Raw genomic sequence first — 22,208 nt, forward strand, 5'->3', positions numbered from 1 at the left:
TCAATATACAGATTGAACATCGGGGAGAGGCTACAACTCTGTCTCACTCCCTTCCCAACGACTGCTTCCCTTTCGTGCCCCTCGACTCTTACAACTGCCATCTGGTTTCTGTACAAATTGGAAATAGCCTTTCGCTCCCTGTAAGCAGTTATCTACTAGCAATTTTAAACCAGTTGTCCACGTGAGCAATCAAAATGTAGAGTTTCGTTGAGCTGGGCGTCGGAATGCGCACGGGCGTGGCGGTGCGGGGCGTTGAGGAGGAGGAGGTCGCTTCTGGAAGCGCCTGCCGTCCATCAGCCAGATCTGGGCAGCCGCGGCATGTCGGCCGCAAGAACGAGAGCGGCGCAAGGCTCTTCCGGAAAGCGGCGGCCATTAGGCACGGCCGCCTGCCGCCTATTGTGCCCACAGGCAGCCACCCTGCTTCTCTGCCGCCCAAGGCTGCACTTGCACTGCATCGGCGACGGCCCGGGTGCTCAAGGAGACGCGACACTACACAGATGCGCAGCACTGGCTGGGCAGAGGAAGTGCGCTGAGGAAGAGAGGCCACACGGAGCAGTAGGGAAAACGCGCGGTCCCATTACCGTTACCTCAGATCAAGACACGTGCCTCAGAAAGCAACTCTCCGTTACACGCGTTTTCAGTCGCTTCGCAGTCTTCTTTACGTCCGCAATTTTTTTCTCGGTTGTTACCTTTCTTTAATTTCAAAAATGGGACGAAGAAATGAAAATTTTCAAGTCGGCAGATGACACTGTAAGACTGTCTGAGATGGCAAAGTGCTCGGAACACCAGTTGAATGGAATAGCATGTGTTACAAACAGTTCATGAAATGAAGTGCAACAAAAGTAAAACAAGGGTAATCGAATGTAGCCGAATCGAATCAGGCGATGCTGAAAAAAATAGATTAAGTAATGAGACATTACAAATAATAGATGTTTTTCTGATTGAGCAGCAAAATAACTAATGATGCCAGAGTTCAAGAACATACAAAATGACGACTGGCAATAGCAAGAAAGTCATTGCGAAAAGAAAAAAATGAGTTAATATCTAATATAAATGAGGCGCTGAGAATCTTAACCATCGAAAACACACAGTCGTCGATTTTGAGATTTAGCATGCATTCATGCTCCTCACACCTGCTTATCTTGTGGTAAACTAGCTTTAACTGTGCTGTAGACCCACAATTTATGTATGAACATTCACGAAAAGCTGTCTCAGCGATTTGTGTTACATGCCGTTTCATATGGGTGCAAAGCACAAAGCATCGCTTTGTTGCTCTGCGCTGCTCAGTTGTTATCTAGGGTTGCCACCATGTTTTAGTGTCCACATCTTATACGTAGCACTACTTCGTAATACGAGGTAGATTTGCGGCAATGTTATATTTTGTAATAATGAAAAGGCCAAAAAATGTAGTGAGAAAACGGATAAGGGATTAAATGAATTGGAAAAAAATGTCGGAAAGCAGAAAAGCCCCAGTGTTGAAGAGTATATCAATGTCGTAAACAGGGTGATCTCACGGAAAGAGCAGGGAAATGGATTCCTATGTAGACAACGAGGTAAATAAATATAAGGTTAAAGTATCGTGCCAGTTTTCGAAACTTCCTGAGAAAAAAAGTAGATTTGCTGAATTTTACAAAGTCGCGAATTATAATTTACAGAATGCATTTCTTGCAAGCCTTGTAGTTGAAGTAAAGTGTAAAACAGAGTACTCTTTCACGTTGCGTTAGGTAGACATGAAAGTGATGGGGGACTGGTGACCTCAGATGTTAAGTCCCATAGAGCTCAGAGCCATTTGAACCATTTTTGACAGTGATGAACACGATAATGGGTGCATTTCCATGAAGTGTTGGAACATGTCCTAGTTGTAGGCGTTGCATTTAGTATCTGTTCTTTGTGTTCCGATTGCAGTTTCGCGTTAATTTACAAAACAACTATTGTGTTAAAACAACTATTGTGACTAGGCTATATGCGAAAATTTTGTGAATTAACATTAATAGTAATAACGCTAAATATTAATTAAAAATTCATAATAAAAAGTCGGAACATTACTTTTTCAAATGAAGTATAGAATGTAGAGACCTGTTGAAAAAAATCCAACCTATAAGGCTGGTGGTTTTCCTAGAAATATGATTTTCACATTTGTTTCAATTTTTTTAAGTTAGTGTCGGTTCTTTGGGCACTTAGTGTCCTCAGTGGCTCAAATTTAAGTGTCAGCAACTAGTAACTGAAGATAGCATAGCCTTCTGCAGAAATGAAACACGGACAATAAACATTTCAGACAAGAAGACAATAGTAACTATTGAAATTTGGTGCTGTAGAAGAATGCTAAAGATTATATGGGAAGATTATTAATTAGGACGTACTGAATAGAATCACACAAAAAAGAGCTTTGTGAAAGTACTTGAATAGTTGATTAATTGTTGATGGGACTCATCCAGAAGCATCACGGAATAGTTAATTTAGTAACAGAGGGAAGTGTGGAGCGTAAACATCGTGTACAAGGAGTACAATGATTGACTTAAATTAGTACAGATGGGTGTACGCTACAGCAGTCACGCGAAGGTGAAGAAGATTGCGCAGCACACATTAGCGTGGAAGTACTGCGTCACGATGGGAGTGAGAACCATAGCAACAAAGTCCCAAAGACAATTACTTCAGCTGGCCTAAATGGAATTGTCTGCACCATAACTTACACGCGGCTGCTCTGAGGTCGGTTGTGTCACTTTCTGAGAAGGGAAAATATATGTTCTACGCTCTCTGGGACTTGAACGCGGAATGTCTTAGGAAAAATGCTCCTCCATCTTATGACTATGCATTGCCTTCCTGTCCGTAACTAGTATTCTAGGATTATCATTACGTATAAATGAGTGACAAACTCTGAAAAATCGAAGAAGGTTTCCGAATACATGATGGGAGTCTTTAAAATATCACAGTGATTCAAATAAACTACAATGAAGAACTCTACAGAAACTGCGTCGACTATCCATTCACTGCCTCGGCTCTTCGTAGGCACGAAGACATTAACTACGCCATCAGAAGCAGCTGTGTGAGGACGTGCGCTGTCTCGCTGCCGCATTACTCGGAGGCGCGGCTGTAGGCCTCCTGGGGCGGCAGCAGCCAGACGTTCGCACAGTGCGAGAGGCGGCCGGCCGGCCACTCAGTCAACGGGCGCTCCGCCCAGTGTAAGGTGTCGGCCAGCGAATTTCACACAGCCTTCGCCGCCTGTATCGCGTGTCGGGCTTCGGTTTGTATCGGGTTGCTTCGCCGTCAGTTTTTAGTTTCACTTGCGAAATGTCCTTCTCTGAATGGCTATTGCGATGGATTCTCGGTATGTTACGCAGGTTGCTGTCGCAAACAGTGAAGGGGCAGAGTGTCTGGTAGTCACCGTGGAAATGTTCCGCAGCTGCTTGCTTACTGAAAACAGCGTTATGTAAGGTGAACATGAGTAGCGGAAGGTACTGAGAAGCAGGGGACAGGCTTTGTCCGGCAGCAAAGAGTGCGAATCACAGCCTTTTTCTTTTCAGACCGTGAAAGAACTTACGACCTTCACTGCCTAGCATTATCTCTTACGACTTCTTTTGTCTGTAACGTGGCTCATCAAACTGCTTAATATTCTTAATAAAGATTACTAAGTTTTGTGGAAATTTGACGAGCATTACACAGACGAATGGTATTGTCGATGCGAGTTCTATGCAGGGTGAACCAGAACTCCCATGACAAACTTTTACACGTTGTTCAGCGACGCCTTCAAAATATTTTGGTATAGTGGATCCAGAGTCTCCGGTGGCTCGTCAGAGAGTTACTGCATTTCGTTCGGTTTCTTGTATCTGTAGTACACTGAAAAATAGTGCACAATAGTGCAAATGTCGGCGGTATGCACGCCCTCAAGTTTGGATTCTGTATTGCTCGGTGCTGTGTATGGTTTTGTTGACCGTTGTTGTTAGTTGTTCGTCAACAGTGATACACAGCAGAACGATGGCTGGGTTTAATGCTGAAGACTTGTCCGATAAGGGGTTCACTGAATGCAACGGAAGACGGCACAACTTCCTTATGCTGATGTGTTCCCGAACTGCTACAACCGCATCTCAGTACTTTTGTATCTGAGGGTTCTTGAATTACTTTACGTCTACATGGATACTCTGCAAACAATACTTAAGTGTCTGGCAGAGGGATCATCGAACTACCTTCACAATTCTTTATTGTTCCAGTCTATTCTAGCGCTGAAACAACGAACACCTATATCTTTGCGTAAGAGCTCTGATTTCCCTTATTTTATCATGGTGATCGTTTCTCCCTAAGAAGGTCGGTGTCAATTGCATTGCGATTTCCTATACAAGTGAACAGCCCTTGTCCAGACCTCTTTCAACGAAACTACGTCATCTATTCGCATTCACTAGTACCGATGTAACGTGCCCGTGCCTTTTCCTACCATTTCTTTGCACGACACATAAATATTTGGAAGATATAATATGATCTAGACGTCCGTTACTAACACTGTTGTGGGAAACAATCGGGTTCCTTCCTCTGCTATCGCCAGTATCTTGTGTGTTTAAAGGAAGTTGTCCTGCCGGCCGCCGTGGTCTCGCGGTTCTAGGCGCTCAGTCCGGAATCGCGCGACTGCTACGGTCGCAGGTTCGAATCCTGCCTCGGGCATGGATGTGTGTGATGTCCTTAGGTTAGTTAGGTTTAAGTAGTTCGAAGTTCTAGGGGACTAATGACCACAGCAGTTGAGTCCCATCGTGCTCAGAGCCATTTGAACCATTTTTAGTTAATCGCAGACCCAGATTAATTCTCTGCCCTGCTAAACATGTGAAATCAATCTAAACGAGGTCGGAAGTCTCGATTTGCCCCGAGAGACAGGATTAAACTTTTCAATATTCCGAAGGTAATATTTAAAAATCCTGTAGCAATCTAACCACTCTGAGAAACATTCCGAGACCCGACCACTGGTCCGGCATATGTAGGCCGATAGCAGTTCAAATACACCTCCACCTGGCTCCTAACAACTTCTTTCCCATGCAACACTGGAAGTAGCTCTAACAACCGCAATAGCGAGCGCAATTGGAAGACCGTACCGGTCAGGAAGTGGTATGTTATACCTCAACAGCTGATTTCCAGTCCGTATAAAAGAACTGACGATCGCAAAACATAAACACTGCTAGTCTAAGAAAACCGATCTGAAAACTCAATTTTTTTGCTTAAAATGTGCTTTGAGATGATTACTTTATTACAGGGTTCATTCCAAGTTCACCAGAAACTCTTTTTTCGTGTTACAAGGCGATTTGTGTAAAAAGTGTCTCACTCAGAACGGGGACAAAATAGGCGAAATCGCGGCCAATGTGTCAGCATGTAATTTCAGGACGGCCCAACAGGCATAACGAACGTGCGCGAACTTGAAATGTGCTTAGCCTGTTTGAACTTCTGCACAAGGGAGGACGAAAAGTGTGTCGAGCGATCGAAGCGGCCTAACAGGCATAACGAACGTGCGGGAACGTGAAATGTGCCTAGCCTGTTTGAACTTCTGCACAAGGGAGGACGAAAAGTGTGTCGAGCGATCGAAGCAGCGGACAACAGAAGAGGCCTGCAGAACGAGCAAGGCCACGAAGAAGACAGACGACCTCCTTTTCGATCTGGAAGATTGCTGTGTGGGCCAGGGTTTGCTGACTAGAGATGTGTTTAATTTTACTACGAAAAATGTAACCAAAAACATTAAACGCGGATTTCTCGAAACCGTGTTTTTCAAACTCTCTGGAAAGAAAACTTGAGAGCGGTGCACATGATTTTGATCGAAATTTGGTGGTGGCATTAGAAATTGTATTCCCTATCAGCGTACGTATCTGTTTTGCGGTCTTCAGAAAAATGGATTTTCGGAACAAGCTTTATTATCGATTTTTTGGGCAAAGAAAATCCAGTATTTGCCAACACGTCACCATTATCTTGGAACTCAATATTTTTCAATTAACCTATATGTGTTAGCAGAAAATATAATGAAAATAACTAATACAAAATTCCTTTATTGTTTTGTTGCAGGTCCAATAGGGGGACTTCCTTAATTCCCGGCTGCAAGCCTGGAACAGCGGTTACTGGAGCGCCCGATGTGAGCACAAATGTGATTTCTTAACAATAATAGTGTAAGGAATGAGACTATTTCGTCAGATTTAGAACTACTTTCTATTTTACTTGGAAAAGAAAATCTCGACCATCACTTACTTTCCATGCATTCAGAGAGGGCTAACTCCGTAATACGAAAGCGAAAGACGGTTCTCGAAATTCGGCTTTCGGCGCCTGACATTTTTTCGGACGCGGCACGTGTGAGCGATAAGCGGACGAGGCGAGTGCGCGGTTAGAGCGCGTCGCCTGGGCTGTGCTGTGCTGGCCCAGCTCCCGCGGTCCCCTGGGAGGACGCGCGGCGCGGCGCGGCCGCTATCTGGCGGGCACACGCGGCGGCCGGGGATCGGCGCCGCCGCCGGCTCCGGAGCTGTCAGCCCGCTGGCCGCTGCGGCCACGGCTGGCCCGGCCGCTATCAGGCGGCCGCCACGCCACACGCTGCCGCCTCCCAGCTGCACACGGCGCCTCCCACCACATCCCCACGCTACTGGGTACACCGAGGCCAGGGGCGTTTTGCTCGATACCGTCCACGTAATCCCTAGGATAGCAACTACCTTTACAGCTCACCGTCCATCCAAGTTGCTGACCACAACAGTAAGCAAAACAACGGCCTTTATTACATGATCATAAATTTCTCTTGGAGGGACTTCCACAACTATTCTGCACCATGTTCACGGGAAACGAATCCGCCTCAGTTTTCAAATATTTTACTGATCGAAGTCATGCACGACACAACGGTTTCGAGGGCTTAGTTCCATCATCAGGTGTATCTCAAATCTAGCAGTACTAGGACGTCACGTCCATGCCCAAGCAAAGATCTGCCGTAGGTGGACTAACAAACATCCCAACTTGTTGCTGCAAAGAATCCCAAGTTTCAACAATTTGCGATGTTGTTTGACGGTCCACCTACGGCAGATGTCTGCCTATAAGTTGTTTGAGAATAGACACGAAGTCCTACTGCTGTTAGATTTCAGACACACTTGATGATGGGGCTCAGACTCTGAAACTGTGGTAGAATATAGCGACTTCTGTCGTGCATGATTTCGGTCAATTAAGTATTTTACAACTGTGGCGGGTGAACATAATAGAGACCTTCAGTTACCGATCGAGAAAGGTAAAAGCATTGTAGAGGCAGTTCTTACATTCATATTGATAAAGAAATCTAGGCTCTAGAAAAATCAAGACCCATTCATAAGAATCTGTCGCCTGGAACAAGAGTTCGAATACGTAAAATCGTGCAATACGTTCGAAAACTTCTGATAAATAGGTACAGGCAATAGCGAACTACGGAGAACAATCAGTATTTACTGGAACCAACAGGAATAATAAAAATGACAAAAAATGAGAGAAATTTTCCAATTAAACAAGTCGAAAGACAAGGATTCAACATCTCTGCTCTATTTTCGAAGCTGTACATTAAAAACAGGAATGAAATCAATAAAAGAAGTCTTCGGAAGTGCAATAGAAATTCAGGGTTTATTTGAATATCAATGATAACAAATCTCCGCAAAAATGACGAAGATTTGTAAGATCTGCTGAATGTAATGAAGAGTCTACTGTCAACTGAATATGTACTGACATGAAACTATGGAAAGACGCAGCAAATGATTTAAAACTTGTGTTAAGACACAATGGAATAACTTCCACGTTACTAGAGAGACCTGTAGAGGACAAAAACTGTGTGAGAAGAGGGATATTAGAGCACATATAATAACTAATTCTGGACGTTGGGTGAAAGTGCTACTCTGAGATGGAGCGATGAGAAGTGGAGAAGAAATCGTTACGGATCGCATAAAATCAGTCCAACTGCTGATGATCCACAAAAAAGTAGGAGATCAACGTTTCAGTTTGCAACATACCACATTAGCGTCGCTAACACAAGTGCTCCTGTTCCCTTTCCACGTTTGTCTCCGGTCACTGCTTCAGAGCGTCCACACGCAGCTTTTATCCGATAAAGTGAAAAAAATCTGAGGAGGTAAAGTGGGGAGGAAAGCTGCCCTCGTTTACTGGCAACAGCTACTTCATTTCGGTTTCATTTTCTTTTGTTTACGAACTTTAGCTTGTATTCTGATTTCTGCCTTGGTGTGTCTGTGTCTGAAGATGGAAACTTGATGTCCCGAAACCTGCCAGTTTTAACACGGTAAGATTTTTAAAGTGATTAACGTCCTAAGTGTGATAGCCGAATTACTGTCATAAACTTCAAATGACAACCACGAGCTAGTTTCCACTGCCACAGCGGAGATTCAAACTGGCGAGTAATAATCGTGGGCTGCAAGCGATCGATACTTCACTGGGAAAAAGTAACCGGGTAAGAATGAACATTCCGAAAGTTGAGGGTTGCGTATGTATTCTCTGTCTCTCTCCCCCCCTCCCCCTCTCTCTCTCTCTCTCTCTCCCTCGCACAAGCACGCGTACGCTCTCTCTCTCTCTCTCTCTCTCTCTCTCTCTCTCACACACACACACACACACACACACACACACACACACACACACACACCGTAATTTCCTTCCAGCGTTAGTAGAAACCTTGCACGTACCGACGGGTGAGGTAAGTCGTTGCCTTGGCCTCCTTGAGTGGGCTCTGTGCCTCTCGTGCCCTAGGATTCCATGCGACATATCGTACCCTCAGAGAGCTGTTTCCTTCTCCTATCAAACTCTTTCCCCTGCAGAAGGTTAGCCCACATAGTGTGTAATGTCGTCACTGCAGCGCCAGCTGGCGGTGGGGACTGGCAGAGAGCGAAGATATTAATACGAGAGAGGATCGGGAAGTAACGCACGATAGTTTTTTTCTTCTCTGGTCTTACAGTTGGGATGTTGAAATTTCACGACTAGTTTGATGATTGCGCGACAAAGGGTACGTTGTTTACATGCGCAGCTCTAGCGAGAGAACTCTGAACTACTAAACCAACATAGCACACATGTTACTGTCGCCAACTTGTGAAGCGCAATGAAGTTTTGTTCGATATTTGTGGGCTAAAAGGGATAAACCGAGTGAAATTCACAGCACAGAGACATGCATGGGGACGACTGTATGGACCGTTGCAATGTCTCCAGGTGAGTGCCTTGTGGACCTTAGTGATTCACCACGCTGCAACCTTGCAGAATGCCGGATCCACTGAAGCGGAACTTTTGAACGACCGGCGTGTGCAGCTGCGGACCTTATCGCAGCAGCTCAACATTTCCAATGGTGAGGCGGACGATATTGTTCACAACAGTAATGCTAACAGCGTTAAACTTCTTCATGACAATGCTCGCCCTCAAGTTGCTGCTCCTGTTTGTGAAAAAATCGCCAAATTTCGGTGGGAGTTGCTCCAGTGTCCACCATACAGTCCGTACCTCGCAACGTCTGACCTTTCGTCAGTTTGGTCCCATGAAGAAATTCCTCGTCGGTTAAAGCTTTGAGACAGATTCGTTTGTCAAATCAGCAATCCGTAGACGACTACTCCAATCATATGTACTTCTACGAACAGGGCATATTGAAATTGGTACCACGACGGGAGAAATGTGTGGACAACGTTGTTGACTATGTAGAAAAGTAGATAAACATGTAAGTTCATTGGCGATTTTCTTTGTTTTGTTACGTGTTAAACGTTTTTGGTAATCAAATTAGTGTGCGTTCCTTCCCGATCTTCCCTCGTACAAGGTAGGTCAGCTGAATGGGAGTGGAGAGTAGACACAGTTGGAGAGGTGGCCTCCCGCCGTGCTCGCTGCTCGCGCTGTCATTGTGAGAGCGACAGTGGAGCAGGAGGATAGGTAGTGCAGGCCCGGCACAGAGCCAGGGCCAGCGTAGCGGCAGCCGCGGGGGGCCAATTAAGAGGCGGGCCTTTGAGGCGGCGCCGCCCACCAATTAGCCGCGTGCTGGAGCCTCCAGCATCCAGCACACAGGGCCCGGGCTCCAGCGCGGCCCCATTCCTCTGCCGCCAGTGCGCTTCGTGGCGATATCGCAGGAGAAGCCACGACTCGGCGAGTTCCGAGTACTCCGCTGGCCAACGGCGTGACCCGTGCGAGTACGCCTACGCCCCACTTCAGTTGTATTGGCCGCAGCACCCAGGACGTACTTACATAAAGCTGTGCCGACTTAATGACTGCTCTCATTTCAGATATTGTAAACAGCCCACCACCGAGCGAGATGGCGCCGTGGTCAGACACTGGACTCGCATTCGAGAAGACGACTATTCAAACCCGCGTCCGGCCATCCCGTTTTATATTTTCCCGTGATCGCATCGCGCAAATGCCGGGATGGTTCCTTTGCAAGGGCGTTGGCGACTTCCTTCCGCCATCATTCCCTAATCCGATGGGGCCGATGACCTCGCTGTTAGGTCCCCTCCACCAAATCAACCAACCAGCCAGCCGGGGTTGCAGGTTCGAATCGTGCCTCGGGCATGGATGTGTGTGATGTCCTTAGGTTAGTTAGGTTAAAGTAGTCCTAAGTTCTACGGGACTGATGGCCTTAGAAGTTAAGTCCCATAGTGCTCTGAGCCATTTGAACCATGTCCAACCAACCAACCAAACATCCCGCCTTGAAATAGTTCGGAACACCACTGCTGTTCATCTCCCGCTGACAGTATCCCACGCCGCTCGGTGAAATGGCTGCAGCAATTCCTAGTTCTTGCTCTCAGTTCCCTGTGGAACGGACGGGTGACAGGTGAAAACGCATGCGTTAACAAGTTTCTCGCAGTAACGTTTGCTCCAAGCGGCAGCTACGTTGTTTAAGCTGCAGACGTTATCGTGTAGTGAGTCACTGATTTCTGGACATGGACAGTCTGACTTCCTACTGGTCTGAGTTCTGAGATTACAGCTCATGATGGCCCAATCTCGCACCCCTCGGGATTGACAACTCGATAAAGAAATACCCAAGTACAACTGTTGTTCACACTTCCTGGAAGATTAAAACTATGTGCTGCACCTACACTCGAACTCTGGACATCTGCCTTTCGCTGTCAAGTACTCTACCGACTGAGCTACCCAAGTACGATTCACGATCCCTCCTCACAGCTCTACTTCTACGTTTTACAACTGTTGTTACCACCATATACACGCGACGAGCGACTTTTTGGACATTACTGTTATTATTATTATGCGTATCAATCACATGGTATTATGTATAGATGGTTCCTCGTATTTTTTAAGAATTTACAGAACGTCATGATCATCAGGATTAGCTTTTGCTTGAATAAAAACTTTTGGCTGACTACGAATTAGGATAACGCAGATTACCAGGTCCATACAAATGTTGGGACTATGTAGCTAAAATAGGTAATACTATGACGTCAATAACAATGTATAATTTCAGTGCGATATGATTTTCTGTCGGTGGAAATTATTATAAAAGAGCCATTCAGATAACATTTTGTTGTCGCCCATGTGAAGGAAACTACAGTCGTCAATCTACAACTCAAATCACCTTTGTCTGAGACAGGCAAAGCTCATTTTGAACAGTTTCGTACGTCATTTGTATTATTTTCATCGAACTGGTATGGTGTGAGTCAGTTTATGGATAGCATACACATGATATACTGCGAGTAGTGCTACATACTGGCTATTTACAGTTAATAAATACGACACTGGCTTAAACTTAACTGTAATTAACATTTATGTCATTATCACTACTCATTTTCTTAGTGAAACACTTAAATTTAGTTTTTTATTTACTCATTTTTTTAGCTACATGTGCTTCCAGAATTAATGAAAAGTTCATTTTTGGAACAGAACGAGCTGTTGAGAAGAAATAATTTATGCTACATGTTTCACTTTGCTTCTCTGCCTGTCAGATATGTTGTACTGTTTGTGAAATGATTAAACGTTTTTGCGACTACACATGAACTTCTTTCTGATCCACTGACAGCTTTACTATTGAGAAATAAAGGTTATTTTTTTGGTCTTTTAGTGTTGATGATGATGTGGTCATCGCTATTCTTCTCAAACTGTAACAGACTACTTTTAACAAATATCATTAGCGAATGTACCCATAGTGAAGACGAGTCTACAAAGTGACAGTACAAAAATGGTTCAAACGGCTCTGAGCACTATGGGACTTAACATCTGAGGTCGTCAGTCCCCTAGAACTTAGAACTACTCAAACCTAACTAACCTAAGGACATCACACACATCCATGCCCGAGGCAGAATTACCGGCCGGTGTGGCCGTGCGGTTCTAGGCGCTTCAGTCTGGAACCGCGTGACCGCTACGGTCGCAGGTTCGAATCCTGCCTCCGGCATGGATGTGTATGATGTCCTTAGGTTAGTTAGGTTTAGGTAGTTGTAAGTTCTAGGGGACTGATGACCACAGATGTTAAGTCCCATAGTGCTCAGAGCCATCTGAACCATTTTTTGAACAACATTTCATCATATTCTGCAATCGATACTCTCTTTCTCACCGATGAGTTAGCGCAAAAAAATTATGCCAAAAGACGTTAATGAGTGGAAATATGTAACACATTCTCGAATGTTTAGTATTTTTCTTTCACAACCAGCTACGAAGCTTTAATCAATGCATAGTCCGCTGAAAAATCTGGGACGTTCCACCCAGTTGACGCAGCCCTGTTCAGTGGTTCCTGCCTCGGTCGTGTACGCTGGAGACCGCGCACGCACGGGAGGCAGGCCTCGGCAGCGCGCAGTGCACGGGGCTCCAGGGCTCCAGCTGCGGACCATTAGCTGCGCACACGGCGCGCTCGTTAGCCGCGCACCAAAGCCGCCGCCAGCCAGCTCTGCCGCCTCCCACAGCCAGCACCTCCTCTGGTGCACCGGTCAAACTACACGGCGCACTGCAGGCTCCCTTAGCTCTGCTTATGTTGAGTGGCATCACAGGTTCAGCTCCGATGACACAATCTGGGTTTATGTTGAACTAGTCTGTGGCTAACGTTTACTCCACATTATCGATGTCCATCTCTGCTCTTTAAGATGAGGCGGCGTCCCACGAATTCCTCTCCTATACCGACCTCTTCATCTCAGAGTAACACTCGCGACCTACGTCCTCAATTATTTCCTGGATGTATTCCAATCTCTGTCTTCCTCTGCAGTTTTTATTCTCTACAGCTCCCTCCACTACCATGGAAGCTATTCCCTGACGTCTTAACAGGCGTCCTACCGTCCTGTCCCTTCATATTATCAGTGTTTTCGCTATATTTCTTCCCTCGACGATTCTCCGGAGAACATCCTTATTCCTTACCCATCAGCCGACGTAATTTTCAATATTTCTCTGCAGCACTATATCTCATACGCTTCGATTCTCTTCTTTTCCAGTTTTCCCACAGTCCATGTTTCACTGCCATACGTTGCCGTGCTCCAACAGCGAAGTCTCAGAAATTTCTTCCTCGTAATAACGTCTACATTTGGTACTGCGGTAGTAGACTTCTCGTGGTGAGGAATGCTCTTTTTCCCAGTGCTAGTCTGCTTCTTGTATCCTCAGATTACAGAATACCCTAACTTCATCTACTTGATAATTACCAATTCTGAGTAACTTTCTCGTCGTTCTCGTTTCTACTGCTTCTAACTAGAGTATTTATTCTATTTACTCTCAATCCACATTCTGTACTCATTAGACTGTTTATTCCAATGGGCAGATCCTATTCCTTCTCACTTTCATCGAGGATAGCAGTCTCATCAGCGAATCTTATCACTGATATCCTTTCACCTTGAATTGCTTCTTCGATGTAAAGATTAAAGAGTAGCGACAAAAGACTACATCCCTGCCTTAAATTCACTTTGATTCAGGCAGTTCATTCTTGGGTTTCCACTCTTATTATCTCCTAGTGGGTTCTTGTACATATAGTATATTATCCGTTTTTTCCTTATAGCCTACACGTATTTTTCACAAAATTTCGAACATCTTGCACCATTCGACATTGTCAAACGCTTTCTCCAGGTCGACAAATCCTATTAACATGTCCGATGGAATTATACGTTTTATAGAACGTCTCTTGAGCAAGAGTAATGAAAAATCAGGAGATAATCTGTAAAACGTAATTCCATCGGACAATGAACTTTCCACGTTCGAAACCAGTAGCTATTTGGAAAAATGAAGGTCCTGGGTTCTAGTCCCGATGGTGCACACAATATTAATCCGTGAATAAGTTCCAACAATATTCAGTTCTAACAACTAAATTTCAGCCAGCCTCTAGAGCTGCCGTTACGAAATGTATTATGCCAGATACTGAAGTTGTTATCGTAAAATCACTGTTACCAACTTAGTGTTACTGTAACAGAAAGCGAATGGATAATACCATCAGTGAACGAGGTAAATAAATTTGAGAAATGAGTCTGCGACCTATAAGACCAAATATGTCATTGAGGCTCCCCCGGCATGATAGATAATTCACGCTTTTTGGGGCATGCGGTAGTTATGGTCTTCTTTCCCTTCACAACGTTTAATTAACTACCTTAATAAACTTCTTTGCCTGTTACGAGACAGTATGTTGATTGTGCTCGCTGTATTCATATTATCCAGATTGTCTCAAGTCGTTTCCGCTGAATGTGTGTAAACTAACAGGGCATGTTAATGGAAGAGGCTGTTTTTTTGGACGAATGTTCGATTTAAAGGCTAAGATAACTTAGAAACGTAGGCAGAAGCTGGTAAAGTATCAGATTCTGAGAAAATTGGAAACAGCTTGTTCTACTAAGCGGTCATATTAGAAGAGACATAAATGAAGATAGGAATGAGAAAGAAGTTTTCTTCCAGAAAGTAAATCTGCTAGTCTCGCAACATTGTTCTGGAAGTGAATGAGGACTCAAAGAAGAGAAAATATCGAGAAGAGGTGAAAAAATTAAACGAGAAACGTTTAAAGTCAGCTGTTACGGAACCACAAAATATTAAACTGGAGACTAGGTGGTACGATACGACGCGAAAGAAAATTATGGAACGCCATTATCAGAAGAATGTCAAGTGTGAAAAACAATTCAGAAGAACATTGGAACAGAAAAGCAGTAGAGACAACTAGCACCTTGAGTGTCAACGACGCAGGGGGTACAGGAAGCCAGAAAGAATTCGTTGATATAGCAAACGTGTAGCTCAAGCGTAATGAGGAAGGAGGTGAAAGAAAGGACAGAGACACTTGTCTTTAGGATGTACGAATGTCAACTTGACAGAAGTGTGACAATAGAGTGCACTGGATACCCCCAGCAGAAAATAACGGTGAGATGGTTGCTTGTCAAGGAAGGCACCTTTGGAGCATGTTTTTTGTTGCAGGATGCCATCTTACAATTACGTGGTTTTGCTCCATAGTGGTCGTTATTATCAATACATCTTATTTCGTCAACATGAACTTCTTGAAAGACTTTTACAATTAATGAGGAATCTAGGACCTCTCGTTGTTATTGTTCAGTTAAATAAACCTAGCTGCGTGATGATGTCACCAAGCGGATGTGGATTTGCTATACATTTATTTCATAACGAGGAATGTTGAAAACGGAACACCTTCAGTGTGAGAATAAAAGCTTCTACGGAAACAGCGACTATGTTTCCATTCAGACGGATGTTACCACGTTTTCGCCCACGTGATCTGCATCCAGTATTTAAAGCGAACAATGTTCAGTAGGCGGTGAGCTTCCTGCAGTGTGGAGGGCCGCGGGCTGTGCGACTGCCACACAGTGCTCGTTGCACCTGGCGACCGTGCCGGGACACGTACCTGCGTGGTGGTGGTCGCGCTTCCGCTTGGCCGTCGGCTGGTCGCCGTGCTGCGGGATGCCGAGGATGCCGTTGATGCTGTAGGCGCCGGGCCGCGACGAATCGTGGTGCGCGTGCGCGTGGGCGGCGGCGGCGGCGGCGGCGGCGGCGGCCGCGGAGGCGGAGGCGGAGGCGGAGGGCGCGTGCGCGATCACCGACACGCCGGGGCCCGCGCCCGCGCCCGCCCCCGCGCCGCCGCCCGCCGGCGACGCCGCCGCCCCCGACTGCTGCTGCTGCTGCTGCTGCTGCTGCGACTGGTGCACGTGCTTCGCCTTCTCCGCCGCCTTGTTCCTCACAATTCTGCAAGAGAAGCCGAGATCCCTGTCAGCGCCGTAGCTCGATCACCACTGGGGCAAAAGCGTAGTGTCAACACTTGCACAGTACACGTACAAAATACTAAACAGAAGACATGAAAACAGACAAACTTTGAGACATTTCAGTAAGTGAATCTATCACTTTCAAAAGTCCGGATACCACAGCTATGCTAAAAGAAGCAGCCGACAACAACAATCCGTGCACTGCGTCACCGTAATATGGGCAGGGATCCGAGTTCGAGCTACACTCCGGCCTACAGTTTTGTATGTCGTTGTCATATCTTAGGGAATTTCTTTGGGATGCAGACTGAAACATTCCTCAGAGACCTTGAGTACGGGCAACTTGGTAGAATAACGACTCGGAACAGCGTTGTAAGACATTCGGCTGCAACGATTTCTCGCCATGCTCGCTCCTAGCAGTAAGAAGCCCACATTCGATGTGCACACTATAGACCGCCCACTCGGCGCGGCACGTGCGGCGCACGTGGCCCGCGGCACCTGTTGACTTCCGGCCGCGTGCGCAGGTAGCGCCGCCACGCGCCTGCCGCCTGCCGCGCGCCCGCCCGCCACGCAATTTTCCTGGAGAACTTGCTGCGGCGTCACCCTATCGCGACAGGCTAACACGTGCAACGGCGGCACTCCAGTTCGTTTCTTGTCATTCAAAACGATAGTAGCGCGCCAAATGACCAGCAAAGCCTAACCGCCGACTGAGGAATCTAGTGAATGCTGTTAATTTGGTTTAAAAAGGTTTTTACGAACGAAAGTGCATGTACTGCAATAAATTTTACAAACAGCAACAAGAAGAGAATGCATTTATTATTCCTTGTTTCTTGAGGACGTTGAAAGATCACCAGGGTTGGGAAACAGAAGACGAAACTGTGAAACGATGGCAGATTTAAACTGTGTGCCGCACCGAGTGTTCCACGGAATGAGTCATCCCAAGGACGATTCACGAAACGCCCTCGCAATTTTTCTTACGAACCTGTCCCTTACGAAGAGGTCACCTTAATAGATAATACGGCAGTTTTGCTCAACACTTGTAAACTGAATTCGACTGATTTAATACATAAACAGAGATAGAACCTAGTTGGAGCCACATGGAACTTGAAGTAAGTTGTATGGCAAACGACCTCTTCATCTTTTTTATTTCATTTATTTTTGTCTCCTGAGTCTTAACGCTAGTTTGATGCAGCATGCCATGTTTTCCTAACTTATTCCATTGGTTTCGTCTGCACGTAACTTCTGCACACGATGTCCCCTAATATCTGAGTTGGATATTGCAAATTCCAGTCTTTATTTGGAGTTGTTATTTTTCCACCTTCTGCTGATCCTTCCCACGTTAAGTCCACGGATGTCATAGGAGACGTCCGACTAACCCGTTCCTTCCTCCAGTAAGCGACGTCCACTCTCTTTAGTACTTCTTCATTTCGGACCTCATCTTCATTTTTAAGAATCTCTGTGAGCACTACATTTCAAATACTTGCAGTTTCTTCTTCTACAGACTTCCGAAGACCAAAGTTTGTCTTCCGTACGATGCTGTGCTTCAGGCGTAGAGTTTCCAGCTTTCTAGACCAATGCCTGATACCAGTAGCATTCTTTTAACAAATAAAGCTTTCATCAGTGCGCCACTCTCCTACTCTTCATCTTTTCCATGTTTCCATCATTTATTTTTAAGCAATGTCTTGTGCCAAGAATGCTGCCTGATCCTTTCAACAAGGCTTGTCGACATCCAGCAACAGAGACCACGTCATCTGCGACTTTAGCAACAGAACCACTTTCCTTTGCACTTTTGTCTGTCTTCTGAAATTTGCTTACACTTCCTTCATTACTTATTCGACGCACAAGTCGGATCACAAGCTGTCAGTTCTTTGATACAAAGACGTAATGAAGCTCAGCTCGTAAGAGATAGGGCCCAGGGAAGGCCGAGTAATTCTGCGGCCAGAGCGTGGCAGAGGGTGCTGCGGCGACGCCGGCGGGCGTTCGCGCCACGCGCCGCGCCGCACAAAACATTCGCCACGCCGCGGCGAGTGCGCATGCGCGCCGAGCGCCGGGGCGGGTGTCGGTCACGTGACCCGCGAGCGGGCAGCTGCCGCGGCGCCGCCTGCAACGCGACACCGCTGCAACCCTTCAATTAAGTAATGACGTGATTAATACGAGCGCCGCGCCTGCGCTGCGACCAATCCATCATCAATTTCCCTAATGAATATCAAAGCGGCCAGCAGGCAGCAGCCAGCAGCTCGCAACTTGTTTGCCGGCGGCGCGGCCGTGTGTTTCGCTTTGGCGCCCGGCGTGTCGAGGCGGGGGGGACAGCGGCGGTCAGCAGTGCAGTCCGCTCAGCCCATTGGCGCTCGTGTGGGAAGGCACACGCGTGTCGCCGAGGAAACTCTTAGAGCTTCCACTCGGACCTCGAGCTGAATCCAAATAAATACGAACCAGTAACAGGAAGGTCCTTGTCTCTTACCTAGGATAATATGGGTCTCCTGAGCCAGGATTCTTCGGTTGATATTTTCCTTTAAACTATTTGGAGTTTGCTTGTCGTGGCCGAGCACTACAGAAAGAGAAAAATCGATACTAACAAGTCACTTGTGTCTCTTTATAACGGGACGTGATGCACAGAAACAGGAGGACATGGGGACAACAGTTAAATACGGCAGGTGTTGCAGCCCTGTTGGTTCTAGGAGAGCTGTGAATGATACTGTCTGTGGTCTGTTCGTGACTCAAGGTCTGGTATACTGAAACAGTTCTTAAACGGCCATACAAGCAAGAATGACGACTTGGAATTAAAACAACAAAACGTGGAAAGTGAAGAAAGACGCAACTTGTTTTTTTTCTTCTTAATCGTTTCAGTGTACATCAATATGGACGCACGAGCTGTGCAAGGCACCTAACCGTCGTGCATGGCGGTAGGTACTTTACAGCATCACTGGCCATACTTATTCCTGATCCAATCGCAAATGAAACAAAGGAAAAATGAGTGGCTGTAGGCCTCTGTACAAGCCTTACGTTCTCCTTTCACTGCTTACGTGAGACGAACATTTGATGCAGTAGAATTATTCTGCACTCTGTCGCAAATGCTGGTTCTCTTTAGTGCGTATAGCGTTTAGTGATAAGGTCGCCTTCTTCCCTCCGATGATCTCAACAGACCAGTGACAATTATAGTATTATGTCTCTCTAGTACGCCATCTGGCCATTACTTGGTGTAGCTGCCGGCCGGGCGCAAGAAAGAAGGAATATCGCCTAATATCTTCACACGTGAGCAAGTAGGGTATCGAATCCCCGATACCGACGACTCTCCTTGGCTGCAGCGGTTAACCATCCGAGGATTCTTCCGTTTACGGGAGGAAGAGGAAAACAGGTGAAAACAAGCGAATGCAACACAAAACAACTTACTTCAAAATTTCTAATCAAATAGAACAAAAATATTGAGAAGTTGTTCGGCTTTTAAGAGTTGTGTTAACCACAGAAGTTGGCTATTCCTGATCACGAATGCCAAACAAAAGGACGTCTGTAGTGAGGACTTTATAACAGATCAAGTAAATGTTTGGTGCATCGTGGTTTTCTTCCAGTCCAAAGAAAAGCTTCTCACTCTACGGCCTATCAAGTTCCTGGCTTCTCACTCTACGGCCTATCACGTTCCTGGAACTGATTCCCGTGAAAAACCGCGTAATTTCCTTTCTGAAGTCATGATGGCGGAGCCACTTCCTAGCAGGACGAAAACCAATGGGCCGACAAGCAAAAACGGTTCACGGACTTTGTGTGTTTGTGTGTGTGTGTGTGTGTGTGTGTGTGTGTGTGTGTGAGAGAGAGAGAGAGAGAGAGAGAGAGAGAGAGAGAGAGAGAGAGAGAGAGAGAGACTGTCTGTGTAGGAGAGTGTATTCCACGTGCCCTTGAACTCGAACGTTTGCAAAATCTTTCAAAGTTATATTTAGGTTTATATCAGCTACCAGGAAACACAGTGTAAGTGCTGAGCTGAAATTTTATGTTTACCTGGAAGGACACCTTGCTTCATCTGGGCAAGTAATCGACATTACGTTCATACTGAAGTTAATTACATAAATACCGTTTAACTAAATCATTACGTTGTCAATTGAATACTGTATTGTTGAATCTAACATTATATTTACGTTCTAGATGCACAAATACGTAAGGATCACTGACGTGATAAGGGCCCTAGGAAGTAAACCGTACACATACAGAACAGGTAAAACGAATTTTCCCGAAAGCACTTGGGTGAGCACATATCGGAAATCAAAGGGGGCCAGTTCGTTCTCGCTGACAGACCTGCAGCACAGGTAACTGAAGGGAAGGTAGTCAGCAGAAATCCTTTCCGGCCAGCTGACTGGCGACGGCACAAACCCAGGTGGAGCATTGGCTGTCTCAGCAGTGTAGCGCTGGCTGCATCGCGGCTGCCGCAGGGGTAAGCCTGCCAGGCCGCTGTCCGGTTTACAGCAGAGCAGCGGACGTGTAACATCACGCAAATAATGCTGCAGACAGCCGACCAGAGAGAGAGAGAGAGAGAGAGAGAGAGAGAGAGAGAGAGAGAGAGAGAGAGAGAGAGAACTGTCCTTAAGACACAAGAAACATCTGAAAAGTGAAGTGGCAGGCCGAAGCAAGTGGTCCACAATTGTGGACTTTCAGCATCTGTAACATGACGAACAGCTCAAAGTCCAATACATCTTTTTTGTATTTTTTATAATCACTATCCAGCCAAAGGATTGTTAATATCCTAATGACATACAATTGTGATTTTTTAGATTTTGTTGTATGTGACACCCACATCAGATCGGATTAACTGGGAATGTCCAGCATACACACGGAAGGACAAGGCGAATGATCGCAGGCTTGTTTCAGTGGCGAGAAGATGTCGAAAAATCTAAACTGGAGACACTAGAAAAATAAAGCTGTATATTTTGCAACAACCAGCTTAGAAAATGTCAAAACCCATCTTGTGCGAGATAAATTTCGAATATTCTCCGGCTCCACACTTACTTTTTCCGCAGAAATCGTGCTTACAAGCTTAAGATAACAGCTCGCAGAAAGGCTGCGTTCATAAACGGAACAGGAAGAAATTTCAATATACGATATTAACAGAAAAAAAACACTGAGACACAGTCATCAAAATGAAACGTAGAATAATGAATATGTAAATTAATTCAAGTGCAGCATTTTGACACGCAGTAACCTGTAGATTTTAACTGTTTAAGAATATGATAATCAGGTAAGTAAATACAAAACATCATGTCTACTGTTATTGCACTTCTATCTACTTCGTCCTTCCTTCTCTCCGTGTGATTACTCAAAAATTTCGATTTAATTATCGAACACTATCCGTCACACCACAGTGACTGAACATTAGTAGAGTTTCTTGTGAAAGGTGGGACGATTAGCACGATGAAGGTAGAGCCAGACGATACTATACTTGAGGTATCGTTTGGCAGTGCTTGAATGTGTCGTTTATTGGCTTAGACAGTTGTAGAAAGCAGTTCTCAAAGTCATGAACCATACTGACTGCAGCAAGAAACAAGTAGTTGCGAGACCATTGCATCGCTGAGAATATTTTCTTGCAGCCACGCTTGTGATACACTATGCAACTGTCACAGCGCACGTATGACCAGACTTGCAAACACTATGACAAAGTAAGTATATTCAAGGAAAAAAAACTATTCAAGAGGCAAAGCAATAATTTTATGTGAGCAGAAAGACAAAGGAGTAGCATCCATTTAAAGAGAGAAATAAAAAAGTTAAAAGCAGATCCAAACACAGTACCAACAACCGCAGCATCTCGTCGAAATTCGGGTTCACCGTCCAACCACTGTTCGGCAATGGCTGCAATGGCACCTTACGATGGCAAAAAGGTGTCAAACGTGTCGTATTCATCCCATTCGTGCAGTACACTGAATTCGGTTCATTTGTCATCAGCCGGCCGCGGTGGTCTAGCGGTTCTAGGCGCGCAGTCCGGAACCGCGCGACTGCTACGGTCACAGGTTCGAATCCTGCCTCGGGCATGGATGTGTGTGATGTCGTTAGGTTAGTTAGGTTTAAGTAGTTCTAAGTTCTAGGGGACTGATGACCCCAGCAGTTGAGTCCCATAGTGCTCAGAGCCATTTGAACCATTTTTTTGAACTTGTC

At 45.7% G+C, this 22,208-nt stretch overlaps 1 protein-coding gene across 4 annotated transcripts in view; it reads right to left on the bottom strand.

The window, feature by feature from the left end:
- LOC126284624 (paired box protein Pax-5) overlaps window positions 1–22,208 on the bottom strand; it is a 229,279-nt gene that overhangs the window by 34,532 nt on the left and 172,539 nt on the right. For all 4 annotated transcript variants that reach the window (XM_049983697.1, XM_049983721.1, XM_049983706.1 and 1 more), the window contains exon 4: window positions 15,728–16,065. In XM_049983697.1, the coding sequence (XP_049839654.1) occupies window positions 15,728–16,065 (338 nt within the window). The remainder of the gene's footprint in view (window positions 1–15,727; window positions 16,066–22,208) is intronic.

This window comes from Schistocerca gregaria, chromosome 1 (assembly GCF_023897955.1).
Source record: "Schistocerca gregaria isolate iqSchGreg1 chromosome 1, iqSchGreg1.2, whole genome shotgun sequence".
In the NCBI taxonomy this organism is placed as follows: domain Eukaryota; kingdom Metazoa; phylum Arthropoda; class Insecta; order Orthoptera; family Acrididae; genus Schistocerca; species Schistocerca gregaria.